Below are 15,382 nucleotides of genomic sequence, written 5' to 3'. Positions count from 1 at the left end.
AAAGACAAATGTTTGAAGAAAGAAGAATTATAGCTCGAGCGCCTGCTTCCGTCCTGGCCTGACTCCCTCTTAGGCGTCTGTCTTCGTGCTCTGCGGTCCTCCGGGCTCTGGATTTCGGGGACCTGGGCTTGTCTCTTGGGCCCGCCGGCCGCGGTGGTGAGGCCACGTGGCCATTCTTTTGCGCCCTGACCACGTTCAGTACACGGCTTGCCCTCAGATGGGGGGGGGAGGCCGCCACCCCGACCCGGCCCATCTTGGCATCTGTTCTGGGTCCGGTTTTCTGCCCCTGATGAACCAGTCACTGGATGGCTCAGAGCCTCAGTTGGGGCGCCCGTAAAGAGGGGTGTGTTATCCCCGCGTGGAGGCCTTGAGGCTGGGGTGGGAAGAGACGGGGCGTGCAGACACTGGCGGGGCTCACATCACGTCTGTGCGACGTGACCCCCTTGTCACGCTGGCACGAACCTCGCGGGAAGCGAGGGAACCTCGCGAGACCCACTGCTGTCCGCGTGGTCGGGGTGGGGGCAGGGCTCAGAGCACAGCTGGGAAGGACGGGCACTCGCCTGTGAGCCCAGTCGCTCACAGTGTCCCTTGAGCTCAACCCCCAGGGGACTGCCCCTGGGCGCAGCGTGAGCCCTCACATCCCCTGCTGCCGGCCAGGCCTGAAGTCCGCAATGACTCTATCCCTTGGCTCCAAAGCTGGAGCGACAGCCTCAGTGCCAGGGTCCAGCAGCGGGGCCTGGTGGGGTCTGTGGCCAAGTGGAGAAGCTGCACCCAGCCTTTGACAAACGACGGTCTCCCCACAGCTCCAGCCTCCTGGTGCCAATGCTTCCGAGGTTCAAAGAAGCAGGAAATTAATTATTTTATATGAAATGTTTTTATTTCTTAGACATAAGCGAAGCCACATGAGGCTGGTCTGTATACCAAACCCACTCCTGGCCACCAGGTTCCAGTCTTGGTCCTTGACCCAGATACCTCTGGGAGAGGGTCCTGGTATCTGTCCTAAGATGTCACAGCACGATCTCAGCTCAGGTCATGATCTGACATCATGAATCCTGCTTGGAATTCTCTCTCCCCGTCTCTCTCTGCCCTTCCCACTCACTCGCTCACTCTCTCCAAATAAATAAGTAAACATTAAAAAAAAAAATGATCGGGGGTGCCTGGGTGGCTCCGTCGGTGAAGCGTCCGACTTCGGCTCAAGTCAGGATCTCACGGCTCGTGGGTTCGAGCCCCACATGGGGCTCTGTGCTGACAGCTCAGAGCCTGGAGCCTGCTTTGGATTCTGTGTCTCTCCGTCTCTCTGCCCCTCCCCTGCTCTCACTCTGTCTGTCTTCTCAAAAATAAGTAAACATTTTTTTAAAAATTAAAAAAAAAAAGATTTCAGGCACAAATTCTAAGCAAGAGTGCCTGGGATCAAATACCAGGTGACCTTGGGCAAAGGTGTTAAACTCTGTGCCTTTGTTTCCTCATCCATAAAACGACAGTACAAGTTTGGCCAATTATCAGACTTCTTTTCGCTGTGATTATTATTCCCTTTAAAGACGAGCGAGTGTCCATATAGAGGGCCGGTCAGGTTTAAGTGTAGATGCTGGGGCCAAACAGGATCGGGTTCAAATCCCAGCCCTGCTGTTGTCCTGCAGTTGACCTTGGGCATGGCATTCAACCTCCTGCGTCTCTGTGGTCGTTGGTAAATCCGCGGAGAGAAATCCTTCGTACTGCGTGGCGTGGGTTGCGAGGGTCGGGCTAACCCGCCGGTGACTTCCAAGCACAGGGCGCAGTAGAGGGGAGTCCTCCTGAGCCCGTGGTGGTGTTAGCACACGGGCAGGTGGGGCCCCAGGGGCGGAGGTGGGGAGGGCCAGGCCGGGACGGGGAGGACACGGGAGGCCGGACAGGGCGGGTCAACAGGCCCACCCTCGGGGTGCGCAGTCAGCCCTTCTGCACGTTCCCACGCTTGCTCGGCCTGAGCACTGAGAGGTGGGGTTGCCACGGGCCGGTGGGCAGGACAGAGGAGTGAGGTGCCTTCCAGAACGGGCGTCGGGTGGAGAAACCCCCTCGTGTCTTCCTTCCTGGGAGATAGTGCGGCCTCAGCCTGGCCCGCCCGGCCCAGCTTTCTCCCAGCAGCCACGGCCACGGCCACGCTGCTCAGCATGTGGTTGCTGGACGCACCTCGGTAGCCCGTGGGGCCGTCTCTGCAGCTTCCTCGCTTTCCCGTGCCCCGTATCGCCAACGGGAAGGCCCTGGAGATCAGAGGGCGGGCCAAGGGAGGGATGGGGTACTTCTGCCCGCGTCCCCTGCTTCCCCGGGGCATCTCCGGCAGAGGCTTTTGCCAGCTCTGTGGCTCTGACACCCACGGGAAGCCCCCCCCCCCCCACTGTGACGCTGGCTGCTCAGGGGTGGCCCAGCGGGGCTCTGACAGCACAGCCTCTCATCCCCCCTCCCTGACCTGCCCGGCCAGCGGCCTCCTGTTGCTGAGTTCCAGCCGCCGGCCGCTCACCTCCGGCCGCTCACCTCCGACCTTGTCTCCTGGGCTCTCCCGCTGGCTGGGCGGCCAGCTCCCACGATGAAATCACCCCCATTTGAAAGACCTGGAGAGGTTCCTGGTTCCTGGCTGGGCCCGGCTGGTTCAGCAGCTCATACCGAAAGCACACCCACTGTGCACAGACATGTGCAAACTCAGAGGCCCTGTTCTGACGCCTCCTTAATGCAGTGGGGGGTACTTCTGGACGGAGGGGGGCGCTTGTGGACAGAGGGGGGCGCTTCTAGATGGAGGGGTGCACTTCTGGACAGAGAGTGGCGCTTCTGGACAGAGGGGGGGCGCTTCTAGATGAATGAAAGCCCTGTGATGAACCTGAAGCTGATTCAGACTCAGACCCCCTCCTTGCCTGTTCCGAGGCTGCATCCCTTCCTGGTGACGGAGCTCACTGCTGGGGGCTCGCCCAGAGGTTCACAGTGGCACACCTCACTTTATTTCCATCTTGACCCCGCCGCTTACCAGACAAGCCATTTAAGTTCCTCTGGGCCTCAGTTTCCTCCTCTGGAAACCCAGAGAAGGAACAGCACCTCCTTCCTCTGATGACTGTGGGAGGGTTTGGGGTTTTCTTGTTTCTTGGGGGGGTTTTTTAAGTTCATTTATGTATTTTGAGAGAGGGGAGAGAGCGTGTCCAAGTCGGGGAGGCACAGAGAGAGAGAGAGAGAGAATCCCAAGCAGGCTCTGCACCATTAGTGAGGAGCCCAATGTGGGGCTCGAACTCATCAGCCATGAGATCATGACCTGAGCCAAAGTCAGACATTTGAGCCACCCAGGCACCCCCCGGGAGGTTTAAATAAGGTCACTACTTCCTGTGACAGGTCTCAAGACAGTGCCGGGCACCCGCGAGCTCAGAGCTCAGAGCTCGGATTGACGTGATGACCACCCTTATCATCCCTCCAGCCCTCAGCCTCCGCTGACTGTCGTTCCGGGAGGAGGGTCGTTGATAATAGATGATTCCCCACTGTTGTGCGCTAAGAGCCATTCATTCATTCACCGAGCGCCACTCTGCGGAAGGGCCCCCGTCCTGGGATAGGGATCATATGGAAGGTGGTGTGGACACCGTGAGCAAGAGAGGTCCCAAGAAGAGTTGGGTTTTCTCTGACACTGAGGGGGATGATCAGGGGCTTCCTGGAGGAGGCAGCGTTTGAACTGTGTCTAGTCTGTTGGGATTACAGCTAAGAGTGCAGCTCAGCAGTCAGACTGTCTACACGGCCGTGAAGCTGGAGTGAGTGACCTTGGCCCATGCTGCGCCCTTTGTGACCTCAAGACACCCACCTGTGACCCGGGGTCCTCAGGATTGACAGAGCAGGATGTTAGGAGCACAGGCTCTGGGACCAGCCTGCTTGGCCCCTCCCTGGCTGGCTGAGTAACCTTGGCCGGGACTTGATTTCCTGTGCCTCGGTTTTTCCATCTGTAAAATGGGAGAGTGAGCGTCCCTGTCCTGTGGGGTCTGAGGGAAGGCAGAACGGGTGAACTCGCGTGAAGGTCTCGGTCCAGAATGTCGTCACCCTCGCTGGCCAGATGGTGCAGAGGACGAGAGTGCCCCTGTCCTTCCCTCCCTGCCTGCAGCCGCCACCTTCATGGAGCACTGGAAGCGGAAACAGATGCGGCTCAATTACCGCTGGGACCTCACCGGCTTCGAGGAAGAGGAGGTGAGCGGGTTTGTCCCTGCGATCCCCACGCCCCACCCCTGCCCCCAGCCGGTCGCCTCCTGGGGACTCACAGGGCAGCCTGAGATCGCGGGGTCTGGTCGAGTCTGTGATCTCGAAGCTCCCGTGGACGTGCCCAGGCTCCCCGCACCGACCCCGTCACGTCTGGGGCGGCCTGGAGGGTCTGGGAGGGCCGGCCATCCTCTTTGCCTGCAGTCAGGCCTGGCTGGGGAGACCCCTGCCCCAAAGCCCCTGGCCACTGCCCCGCCCCGGATCAGTAGCTCCGGCCAGGATTCCCTGGGGGCGGTGGGAGGGACTAAAGAGGAAAGCGGCCCCCACACACAGCTGCAGCACAGGACGGAGCTTCATCGTGTGGCCCCACGACCACGGCTTCCTTTTACAAAACACGTTCTTGTTTTTTAGTTTTCATGGGTCTTGTTGATGTTTTTATTTTATTTCATTTTATTTTGAGAGAGACAGAGTGCAAGCAGGGGAGGGGCAGGGAGAGGGGGAGACACAGAATCAGAAGCAGGCTCCAGGCTCTGAGCCATCAGCACAGAGCCCGATGCGGGGCTCGAACCCGTGAACCACGAGATCATGACCTGAGCGGAAGTCGGACGCTTAACCGACTGAGCCCCGCGGGCGCCCCTATGTTATTTTATCTTTAAAGTAAACTCTGCCCGCGGCATGGGGCTCGAACTCACCACCCCAAGTTCAAGAGTCACATGCTCTTCTGACTGAGGCAACCAGGCGGCCCTACGTGCTTTTTCTTTTTTTTAAAGAAGCCTCTCCTGCACTTTCACTGTGACGGGGAAATCCCTTCCACTGATTTTCTTAACATCCCTCTTGTGTTTTTCCATACACCGCGCTCCCTCCTGGGACTGAAGGGCCCGCCGCTGGTCAGCCGGGGAGGCTGGTGCCGCCTCTGTGCTGCCTGTGCCGTCGGTAGGCAAGGGGGTGAGAGAACCACAGCGGCTTAGAGAGACAAGATCGCCCTCTCGGGCCGGGCTACTGGGTCCCGTCCCGATGCAGCACCGCCCTCGCCCTGTGACCTGGGCGAGTCTCTGTGCCTCAGTGTCCTCGCCTCTCAAATACAGATTGAGGAATAGTCCTCACTCGGTGGGGTTTGAGGGGATCTTGAAGGGTCAGCAGATCTGGAGCAGGGCCCAGCCGCGGGAAAGGCCCCAGAACCGGGCCCCCAGCTAGCCACCACCAGCGGGCAGTTCTTTAGGGGTGCTGCCCCCCATGGAACCCAGCACGCTGCCCCCACGGCCCGGCCATCCACCTGGACGTCCGCCGGGCAAGCTGCCTTCCTTGTAACTTTCTATAGAAATACTCAAGTAGCACAGAAAGCAGTCTTCTTCTTCTTCAAGAAGATTTAGAATGACGTGCCTGTGGTTGAAGGAGAGTGGGGTCCGGGGTGAGGGGCAGCCCCCTTTGTTCTACCCCTCGGGGACGTTGGACACTGGTCCCCAGCCCGAATGAGTTCCCCGGAGTGAGCCTCCCGCCCCCCACAGCTGGCCGGGAGCTGGTCACCGGTGGGAAGGCAGTTCCTCTGTGGGGGTCTGAGCCCCGGGCCGGCAGCCAGCACAGTTGGCTGGCCCGCATGCCCTTACCCCCGGTCTCCGACATCCGGCTCTTGGGGGCCCCCAAAACCCCACGAGCTGCAGGAGCCACCCGGGCGGCCACGGCTACGGCCGGTCCCACCCCCGTGCCCGCCTCGCCCACTGCGCGTACCTGCCTCCTTCCTAGTTCTTGAGAAAACGATTTCGAGAGGACGCAGCCTATCTTTAAAAAACAACACAAAGTAACGCGATCTTTTTGTCTTTGTTTTTACGTCCTGGTGCCCCGAAGGAGGCCGTCAAGGTTTGGATTTTTTGTCACTCCGCTGTCTGCCCGTGGCCTGTCTTCCTGGGAGAGGGACCTTCTCGCACACTGACGCGTCTGTGCTGCCCAGCTCCCGGCTTCCACCGTGGGCAGGGGTCTCTGCTTCCTCCCCCTCCTCCGGGCCTCTCTTAACCCTCGTTCTTCCTTCCAGCACCCCCTTCGCTGACCTGCTCTGGGCTCGCCTGGGGCCCGGCGCCTCTCGTCTGCCCGCACTCGCTGATGCTCACTGCCGTCTCTTTCGACCCCCACGGCTCCTGCCAGAACCATGTCGGGGGCCAGTTCGTGGCTGGGTGCTCGCAACGGGAACGTGGGGGCGGGGGGGGGGGTGCTGGGCGGGCCGCAGCCTCGCACACACGACCTGCCTCCTGGACGCGGACGCCAGGGGGCCGGGGTTCCCAGCGAGGGGGAGAGTCCCGGGTGGGCACAGGGCAGCAGCCAGCTACGAACTGCCCCCACGGGGCGCCCGAGGCCAAGGGCTGAGTTTGTCTTGTGGGCTTGTGCCGAGGCGCTCAAACTCACAGTTAACGAGGCCCCACGTGGATTTGGTTTTCTTCCACAGGACCATCCCAGAGCCGAATACGAAGCCAGAGTTTTGGAGAAGTCACTTAGGAAAGAATCCAAAAGCAAAGAGGTACGGCGGCCACAGCCCAGGTGGCTTTCCTAGTAATAAAACACTGTGCGCCCGTCGGCGGTGGAGACCAGGGCCCGGACCCCAGACAGGGGCCAGAGAGTAAATATCTTAGGCTCTGCAGACCTCGGTCACGACCACTCGGTTCTTCTGTTTGTAGGTGAACCGCAGCCATAGACAAGAGGTAGACAAGTGAGCCAGTGAAACCTCATCTGTAAAAACAAGCAAGGGGCCAGGTTTGGCCTACAGGCCAAAGTTTTCCGAACTCTGCTGTGGGTCCCCCTCCTTGATCTATCCTAGGGGCGTCTCAGACCTCAGCCAACACGTCCACACCAGGAGCCAGGGAGCCGTGGAGCTTTTTCACAGGACGCTTGACATTCAGTATGTCCAGCCCTTGTGTTCCGTGTTGAAGGAAGGGGTTGCCCAGCCAGCACCCTTGAGCACACGGCCAATTCCCTGTTTCCCCCCCAGACGTGGGGGCGAGAGAGAAGTGCTCCACACTGGTCTCAAGATGACGACCTGTTGATAATCAGGGACTTTGCTTCTCCCCAAACCTCTCATTCAAATGGGCTGTCTCGTGTTTGCAGACTGATTTCTGGCCCACCTCTAGAGGCGCGTGGCTGTTTTCTTAGGAAGGTGTTTTACGTGCCCTGGAACAAGCCCGGAGGGCAGGGCGCTGGCCCCCGTCAGCCTCCGCCTGCGGCTGGGGAAGTTTGTGTCTGTCCTTGAAGGGTGGGAGAGAGACACTCCCTGAGCCCCGGGGTCCACACTCACACCCCCCAGCCTCTGGGGCTGCTGAGGCGGACCCCTGGGTTTATCTTCCTACTGAGGCACGCGGACGGGGTTTGCTCGCTCCGAGCGGCCAGAGGTGGCAGTTGGCACGGTCCCCTCTGGGGGATAAAGTGAGCGCACCAGAACCCTGGTCTCGGGCCACAGTTCCCGGAACGTGGCAGAAATCCGGCTTAGTCCCGCTGCACCCAGGAAGGGGGTGCGCGCTCTTGGGGTTTGAGTGGGACTCCAGTCTGCAAATAGCCACACGGGCGTGAGTTGTCACCCCAAATGAGGTCATTGTTTCAGTTAAATCAAAACGAATGCACATCCCCGTGCACACTGCGTCTGGAGCAGGTGCCCAGCAGCTTTGATCAGCCCCATCAGGCTCTCTCGACCTCATTTCCCTCTCCTAAAGGGAGAGGCCTGGACACCGCTGTCCAGGAAGCCCCACAGACCTCACTGTGGGCCGCCAAGACCCGTGTTCCGTGCAGCATCCCCCACCCCCAGCCTGTGTCGGATGTGCGGCCCCCGAGACAGTCCACCCCGTGGCTTCACGGTGGCACCTCTTAGCAATAGGCTCTGTGGCACCCGTGACATCCATTGAGGTCGCGGGACTCAACCAAGCCCCAACAGCGGATCTGGGCAGCCGTGCCAGGGGCGCCTCCCGGACCCTGTCACTCCGCCTCTTGGCTGTGATCGTGAGAACAGCAAAGGTACCTGGTTCCTTCACGCAGGGCTCTGATGGCGACCCCAGGGCCCGTATGCTCCTGGCGGGCACGCCCCGGATTTTCTCCTCGGTTTCCTTGGGCCCCTAGCGGCTACTTTATGGTTGTAATTGTTCCCCAGCTCTGGCACCAGATTCAGTTACCAGAGAAAAAGAGACCCACCCCTTACTTGGCCTATGAACTTGCACTTCTGGGCGTGGCTTCCTTCGCCGCTGTAAACCGCTCAGAGTAACCTGTCTTTGCATGCTGCGCGCCGTGGAGATGACGGTGGCCACGTCCCCAGCGGGCGCTTCAGAGCCTTGCCAGCCTTTCCCCGCTGAGGCCATCGCGAAAGCCCGGTCTCCCGTTCCCCGACCTTTGCTGCCATCTCTTATTGGTTGCAAACGCTCAGAACCCGAATCGGCCTGGCCCCCGCGGCCTCCGAGCCTCGTCGCGCTTCACCCCACGGTGCTCTCTTGTTCCCTCCACCCGCCCCCAGAAGCGCCGGCATATTCCAGAGGAGTCAACAAACAAATGGAAGCAGAGGGTTAAGACAGCCATGGCGGGGGTGAAATTGGTACTTTTCTGTTTCGGGGGCAACGCGAGTCTTGACTTGTTTGCCGACGACCAAAGTCCGTTGTGTTTCCTCCACGAAGTCTGTTGTGTTCTTTTCTTTAACACTCACGTTCACGCCTCTTTGCTTTCCTTCCACACCCGTCGAGCCGTGCCCATGTGTGTTGAGATGTCACTGCATGGCTCCAGTGGGTCTGCGGGGGGGGGGGGGGGGGGGGGCGGGGGGCGGGGAGGGGGCTCCGGCCTTGCCTGGAGCTCGTGAGTCCTGCTTGTCACGGCTGCCTGCCAGCGGTTGTCGCGTTTCCATTAACACGCATGCCACCCGGCCCCGGAGCGCACGGCGTCCCGTGCGGCGCCCTCGCCAGTGTCGTCTGACCTGATACGTGCGTGTCCCCGTCCAGAAACCTGCCCCCGTTCTTGGAACCTCGTGGGTTGGTGACCAGCTGCTGCTACTCACGGGCCCGCCAGACGGGGCCGTCCCTGAGCCAGGGAGCCTTGGGGCCACGAGTCGCCGCGGTTCGCCATTGCTACGCGGCAACAAGTGTTTTTACCTTGGAATGCTAGTTGCCTGTTTCGGCTTGCCCTGCAGAGGGAAAAATAACTATTATGGTCTGGGTGGCAGAGGGCAAGACCTCTTAGATCTTCTCGCCTTCCACGGGAGACTCTGGCCGCAGACGCAGGCTTCTTCTCCCAGACGTGGGCCTAAGCGCCTCCTTTAGAAAGGTGTTTGGGTCTGTTACGCCCTGGACACAGACGAACCACGTTTTTAAACGCTATTTTTTCTGTCACATGACATCGTCTGATAGGTGGTAAGACCCCAGGCCCCTCCTTGGACGCTAGGCGTCTGCTTTCACGCATCACCCGCAAGCTTTTTTTTTTTTTTCAAAGGTGTTCTGAGTATTTCTGTCTGTCCAAGTCGTTCACCCATGCCCCACCGCGCGCGCGCAGACTTCTCTCCTCCGCGACGGTTCCCACCAGGTGACCCAACATTGTTTCCTGTTGTAGACAGACAAGGTGAAGCTGACCTGGAGAGATCGGTTCCCAGCCTACGTCACCAACTTGGTCTCCATTGTCTTCATGGTAAGTTCCGGAAGGCTGAGGCGGGAGAGGTCAGGGAGGCCCACGGGGAGAGGTGTGTGCTCGCCCAGACCAGAGCCGGCTATCAACGTGACATTTGCTCTCGTCCCAGGGTACAGGGTAGGGGGAGGCCCCGAATGATGGGAGGGGACCAGGATTCCGCAGAGACCCCAGGGGACCCACGGGCCCCAGGGTTCACGGTCCCCGGCACACGGCTTTCGCTCCCAGAGTGACACGTTTACGCCATTAGTCGTTCAAACCTAAAATTTTACCCATGTGGAGACAAAACTGGGTGGTGTTTTTTGGGGTTTTTTTTAAGAAAATCATGAAATAAATAATGCACAGCCAGAACAAGAATCAGAACAGTGCTGTTGAAGCAGCTACGTCTTGGCCAGAGCCCTCCCGCCTCCCAGGCAGCCACCTCGCCAAGGGTCTGTCACTCCAGGCTCATCAACGCTGCTGATTTAAATCAGCCAACACCCTGGCTCTCTTTGGGGGTTTTCACCCCACATGAGTTGGGTCTCATCCCTGGAAGGCCTCAGCCCCCTGCTAGCTGCTCTTTGATCCTCCCCGAGAGGTCAGGGCCACCTGCAGGCACTGTAAAAAGGACTGGCCCCTTGCCCAGCTTTACGTTAGAGTCTCACACGGCCCCCAGCCCTGTGGGCTGATACCCAGGGGCCTGGGGTCGGCCGCCGTGGACCGGACCGGTGCTGAGTGCGTATCCAGCGGCCTGAGGGCCTTGCGGGGCGTCTCTCACTGAGTCCTGGAAACCTGCCTGGCCTGATACCTCCCCCTCCTGCTGATGAGGACACAGGCCACGGGGCTCATCCCTCCCCCCAGGCCACCAGGCAGGAGGTGGTAGGCCCAGGTGCTACTCAGGCATCCTGCCTCCGGAGCCCCCCTGCTCTGTGTGAACCCAACTGGAGGTGGGGAACGTGCCTTTGTCCCTCATGGATGAATCAGCCACGGCTCTGTCCCCCGCCCAGGAGCTTCATTCACCGAGCACACGCTGGTTGAGTGCGCCCCCACGTTCCTGGTCCCGGGAAGGCCAGTGTGAACACGCCGGCTAGACCCCCGTGGCCCTTTTGACCCAGAGGGGGGATCGCCTGCGGGCAGTGAGACCGTTGTGGGGGCGCACAGCCCCTTGGCGGGGAGAGGGGGACACCCTCCCCACTGAGTCATCCTGCGGGCCAGCCACCCTGTCCCCACCTCCACGTGCTGCCTGGGGCCGTCTCTGGGGCCAGGGTGGTGCCCTCCCCTGGGTGGGGCCCTTTGGCAGGAGAGAGGGAGTTTCCGAGGAAAGCCCTCACTCCCGGGGCTGGCCGGGGAACTCGGTCAGGGTGTGGCGTGGGCTGCAGAAGCTTCCTGAGCAGGGCGTGGTCACCACCGGGCACCCACAGATGTGTGCAGAGTGAAGTTGAAAATAGGAGCTTTCCTAGATTTCTGATGGCTGCAGCCTTGCTCGGGGGGGGGGGGGGGGGGGAAGCCACAAGTTTTCCAGGCTGTGACCTGAGACACAGGACAGCCCCACGCCTCTGCAGCATGGTCCCAGTCCCGGGAGCCATGAGGGACCAGCCTAACCGGGCAGGGCCTGCCCTCCCCACCCTTAACGGGAAGAAGTGACACGGGTCACACAGAAGGGAACGGAAAAAGCACAGAGCCTGGCCCACAGGTGGAGTTGGGCTTGGTCCACAGCCGGGCTCAGCCACCCTCCTTCTCAGTGCGTCCCTGGGGTGGGGGGATCCTCAGTGCGTCCCTGGGGTGGGGGGATCCTCAGTGCGTCCCTGGGGTGGGGGGATCCTCAGTGCGTCCCTGGGGTGGGGGGATCCTCAGTGCGTCCCTGGGGTGGGGGGATCCTCAGTGCGTCCCTGGGGTGGGGGGATCCTCAGTGCGTCCCTGGGGTGGGGGGATCCTCAGTGCGTCCCTGGGGTGGGGGGATCCTCAGTGCGTCCCTGGGGTGGGGGGATCCTCAGTGCGTCCCTGGGGTGGGGGGATCCTCAGTGCGTCCCTGGGGTGGGGGGATCCTCAGTGCGTCCCTGGGGTGGGGGGGATCCTCAGTGCGTCCCTGGGGTGGGGGGATCCTCAGTGCATCCTTGGGGTGGGGGGATCCTCAGTGCGTCCTTGGGGTCGGGGGGGGAGCTGCCTGTGTCCTCCTGCCAGTGCAGGACAGCTTGAGAGTAAAGATGGAATCATCCGTGGGGAGTGAGGGCCTCTGAGGAAAAGGAAGAGGAACCCAGAGCTCCACACGGACTAAAGTCACCATCCCAGCCAGCGCACCCCCCCCCCCGCCCCCGCCTCGGTTACCGAACGCCTCCTGCTCAGGGCCACGCTGTGGGCAGAACCTCCCCCCCCCAAGTCAGCCTGGCTCGCACGCACCAGGCCAGCCCCCGGGGTTCCAACCACCCTGTGCCCTGTTGGGGTCCGTGGGTGGGGAAGGAGGCACGGTGCCCCACGGCAGGTGGCAGAGAGACCCCGTGAATGTCAGGCTGGGTGGACTCGCCTGGTGAATCCCAGCTCAAGCTGGGTGACCTGGCCTGCTTACCTAGCCTCTCCGAACTCAGTGCCTTTTTTCAGAAAACAGAAACCAGTCCCTCGTTCATCTGTCCGTGAAGGTTTGCCAGCCTAGAGCCCTGGCATCGAGAGGGTGACAGGAGCCCATGTCTGTGTCGAGCCTGAATTGCTGTAGGCTTGGGGCTGGAGCTAGGCGTGTGGGGGTCTGACGGGACCTCCTCCCCCCGCAGATTGCCGTGACCTTCGCCATCGTCCTGGGAGTCATCATCTACAGGATCTCCACCGCAGCCGCCTTAGCCATGAACTCCTCCCCGTCCGTGCGGTCCAACATCCGGGTCACGGTCACGGCCACCGCGGTCATCATCAACCTGGTGGTCATCATCCTCCTGGACGAGGTCTACGGCTGCATAGCCAGGTGGCTCACCAAGATTGGTGAGTGCGCGCCCCAGGCGACCGTGGCCGCCTTCCCGCTGTGGGGCCTTGGGCTGGCCCCTCACCCTCTCTGGGCTTCACTCACGTGAGAGGGGAATACGTGGTCACGTGCATCTCACCCCTTCTAGAAGTCCCAAAGACAGAGAAGAGCTTCGAGGAGAGGCTGATCTTCAAGGCTTTCCTGCTGAAGTTCGTGAATTCCTACACCCCCATCTTTTACGTGGCTTTCTTCAAAGGCAGGTAGGGACTTCAGTTACTGAAACTCACGGTCTCTCCCAACACGGTCCTCCCGGTGCAGGAGAGACTCTCCTCCCCATCTCCCTGCAGGCCGGAGGCCAAGGCCCAGGGCAGAGCGGTCAGTGTGGTTCTCACTGCCACCGAGCCCATGGAGAGGCCTGGCTTCTACAGGGGCGCCAGACAGCAGGGACCCCGGGAAGCAGGAGGGACCCCGGGCAGGAGGGACCCTGGGCAGGAGAGACCCCAGACAGCAGGGACCCGGGGCAGGAGGGACCCCAGACAGCAGGGACCCGGGGCAGGAGGGACCCCAGACAGCAGGGACCCGGGGCAGGAGGGACCCCAGACAGGAGGGACCCCAGACACCAGGGACCCCGGGCAGGAGGGACCCCAGACAGGAGGGACCCTGGGCAGGAGGGACCCCGGGCAGCAGGAACCCCAGACAGGAGGGACCCCGGGCAGGAGGGACCCCAGACAGCAGGGACCCTGGGCAGCAGGGACCCGGGGCAGGAGGGACCCCAGACAGGAGGGACCCCAGACAGCAGGGACCCCGGGCAGGAGGGACCCCAGATGGGAGGGACCCCAGACAGCAGGGACCCCGGGCAGGAGGGACCCCGGGCAACAGGAACCCCGGACAGGAGGGACCCCGGGCAGGAGGGACCCCAGACGGGAGAGACCCCAGACACCAGGGACCCCAGGCAGGAGGGACCCCAGATAGGGACCCGGGGCAGGAGGGACCCCGGGCAGCAGGAACCCCAGACAGCAGGGACCCCGGGCAGGAGGGACCCCAGATGGGAGGGACCCCAGACAGGAGGGACCCTGGGCAGGAGGGACCCCGGGCAACAGGAACCCCGGACAGGAGGGACCCCGGGCAGGAGGGACCCCAGACGGGAGAGACCCCAGACACCAGGGACCCCAGGCAGGAGGGACCCCAGATAGGGACCCGGGGCAGGAGGGACCCCGGGCAGCAGGAACCCCAGACAGCAGGGACCCCGGGCAGGAGGGACCCCAGATGGGAGGGACCCCAGACAGCAGGGACCCCGGGCAGGAGGGACCCCAGACAGCAGGGACCCCGGGCAGGAGGGACCCCAGACGGGAGGGACCCCAGACAGGGACCCGGGGCAGGAGGGACCCCAGACAGGAGGGACCCTGGGCAGGAGGGACCCCGGGCAGCAGGAACCCCAGACAGGAGGGACCCCGGGCAGGAGGGACCCCAGACGGGAAGGACCCCAGACAGCAGGGACCCCGGGCAGGAGGGACCCCAGACGGGAGAGACCCCAGACACCAGGGACCCCAGGCAGGAGGGACCCCAGATAGGGACCCGGGGCAGGAGGGACCCCGGGCAGGAGGGACCCCAGACAGGAGGGACCCTGGGCAGGAGGGACCCCGGGCAGCAGGAACCCCGGACAGGAGGGACCCCGGGCAGGAGGGACCCCAGACAGCAGGGACCCTGGGCAGCAGGGACCCGGGGCAGGAGGGACCCCAGACAGCAGGGACCCCAGGCAGCAGGGACCCTCGACAACAGGACCCCAGGCAGCAGAGCCCTGGGCAGTGAGCTCCAGGTGCCCTCACAGGGGGGCGGGATGACTGGAGAGGATTAGGGTTGCAGGAGAAGGTAGAAGAGCAGTCATGGCCAGCTTGCTGTTCCAGCTAGTGGTGTGACGAACCCTGTGCCGGGACCCTCTGAGCCACCCTGGGCTTGGAGGGGCTTGTGACCCACCCCCAAGACTGCCCGGCACCCCTCCTGCCAGGAGCTAGCGGGTGTGATCCCAGAACTCCTCCAAAGTCTTCTTCCTCAGCATCGTGTGATTTAGTGGCCACCGTCCCATGCCAGAGCCCAGCCAAGGGGTCCAGGCTCCCCTGAGATCATGCATGACAACGGGGCAGGACCTGAGAGGTCCCCGCCCTGAACGTCCTGCAGGAGGCCGAGAAGCTGCCTCCGGGACCTCCCCTCCCCCACCTGGCTTGACCGTGGCAGGTGGAACGGTCTGCCTTCCAGCTGCTTCGCCTCAGTTCCCCACCCCGACCCTGCTGCCCGGGGCCGGAGTGGGGGGGGCCTTCCCTCTCGGTTTCCCTCTGAAGTTCCGTCTCGTCTCACCCCCATGGGTTTGGGAGTAATACACAGCACGGCAGTCCTGGCTCAGCCTGGGGGTGTGCTCGGGGGGGGGGGGGCTCCAGCCCCTTCCTCGGGGTCTCCCCACGCTGCCCCTCCTCTCCCACTGCCCCCCCCCTTGTTGCAGGTTTGTCGGCCGCCCGGGTGACTACGTGTACATTTTCCGTTCTTTCCGGATGGAGGAGGTAACTGACCCCGTGTTCTCTTCTGCTTCCCCGGTTGTGTCCCCACGGCAGACTCGGCAGAAGCAGATGTTGTCAAGTAGCGTTTCCCTCC

The 15,382-nt window shown here is 62.2% G+C and overlaps 1 protein-coding gene across 17 annotated transcripts in view; it reads left to right on the top strand.

Annotated features, from left to right (window-relative positions):
• The window catches only part of ANO1 (anoctamin 1), a 159,288-nt gene that overhangs the window by 124,217 nt on the left and 19,689 nt on the right, over positions 1-15,382 (top strand). For 6 of the 17 annotated variants that reach the window (XR_015240644.1, XM_086676652.1, XM_086676644.1 and 3 more), the window contains 7 exons: positions 4,097-4,191; positions 6,623-6,694; positions 8,666-8,743; positions 9,745-9,819; positions 12,558-12,759; positions 12,888-12,999; positions 15,234-15,291. Coding sequence is in view for 16 of the 17 variants with exons in the window: in XM_086676652.1 (XP_086532778.1) it covers positions 4,097-4,191; positions 6,623-6,694; positions 8,666-8,743; positions 9,745-9,819; positions 12,558-12,759; positions 12,888-12,999; positions 15,234-15,291 (692 nt within the window). In the remaining variant the exon portion in view is untranslated. Of the gene's footprint in view, positions 1-4,096; positions 4,192-6,030; positions 6,043-6,622; positions 6,695-8,665; positions 8,744-9,744; positions 9,820-12,557; positions 12,760-12,887; positions 13,000-15,233; positions 15,292-15,382 lie in introns of all 17 variants that reach the window. The other 11 variants (XM_086676646.1, XM_086676640.1, XM_086676643.1 and 8 more) reach the window with 7 other exon arrangements.

Source organism: Puma concolor, chromosome D1, assembly GCF_028749965.1.
Source record: "Puma concolor isolate L17-30 chromosome D1, mPumCon1.1.hap2, whole genome shotgun sequence".
Classification (NCBI taxonomy): domain Eukaryota; kingdom Metazoa; phylum Chordata; class Mammalia; order Carnivora; family Felidae; genus Puma; species Puma concolor.
The sequence above is the reverse complement of the archived record's forward strand: the minus strand, read 5'-3'. Positions and strand labels throughout refer to the sequence as shown.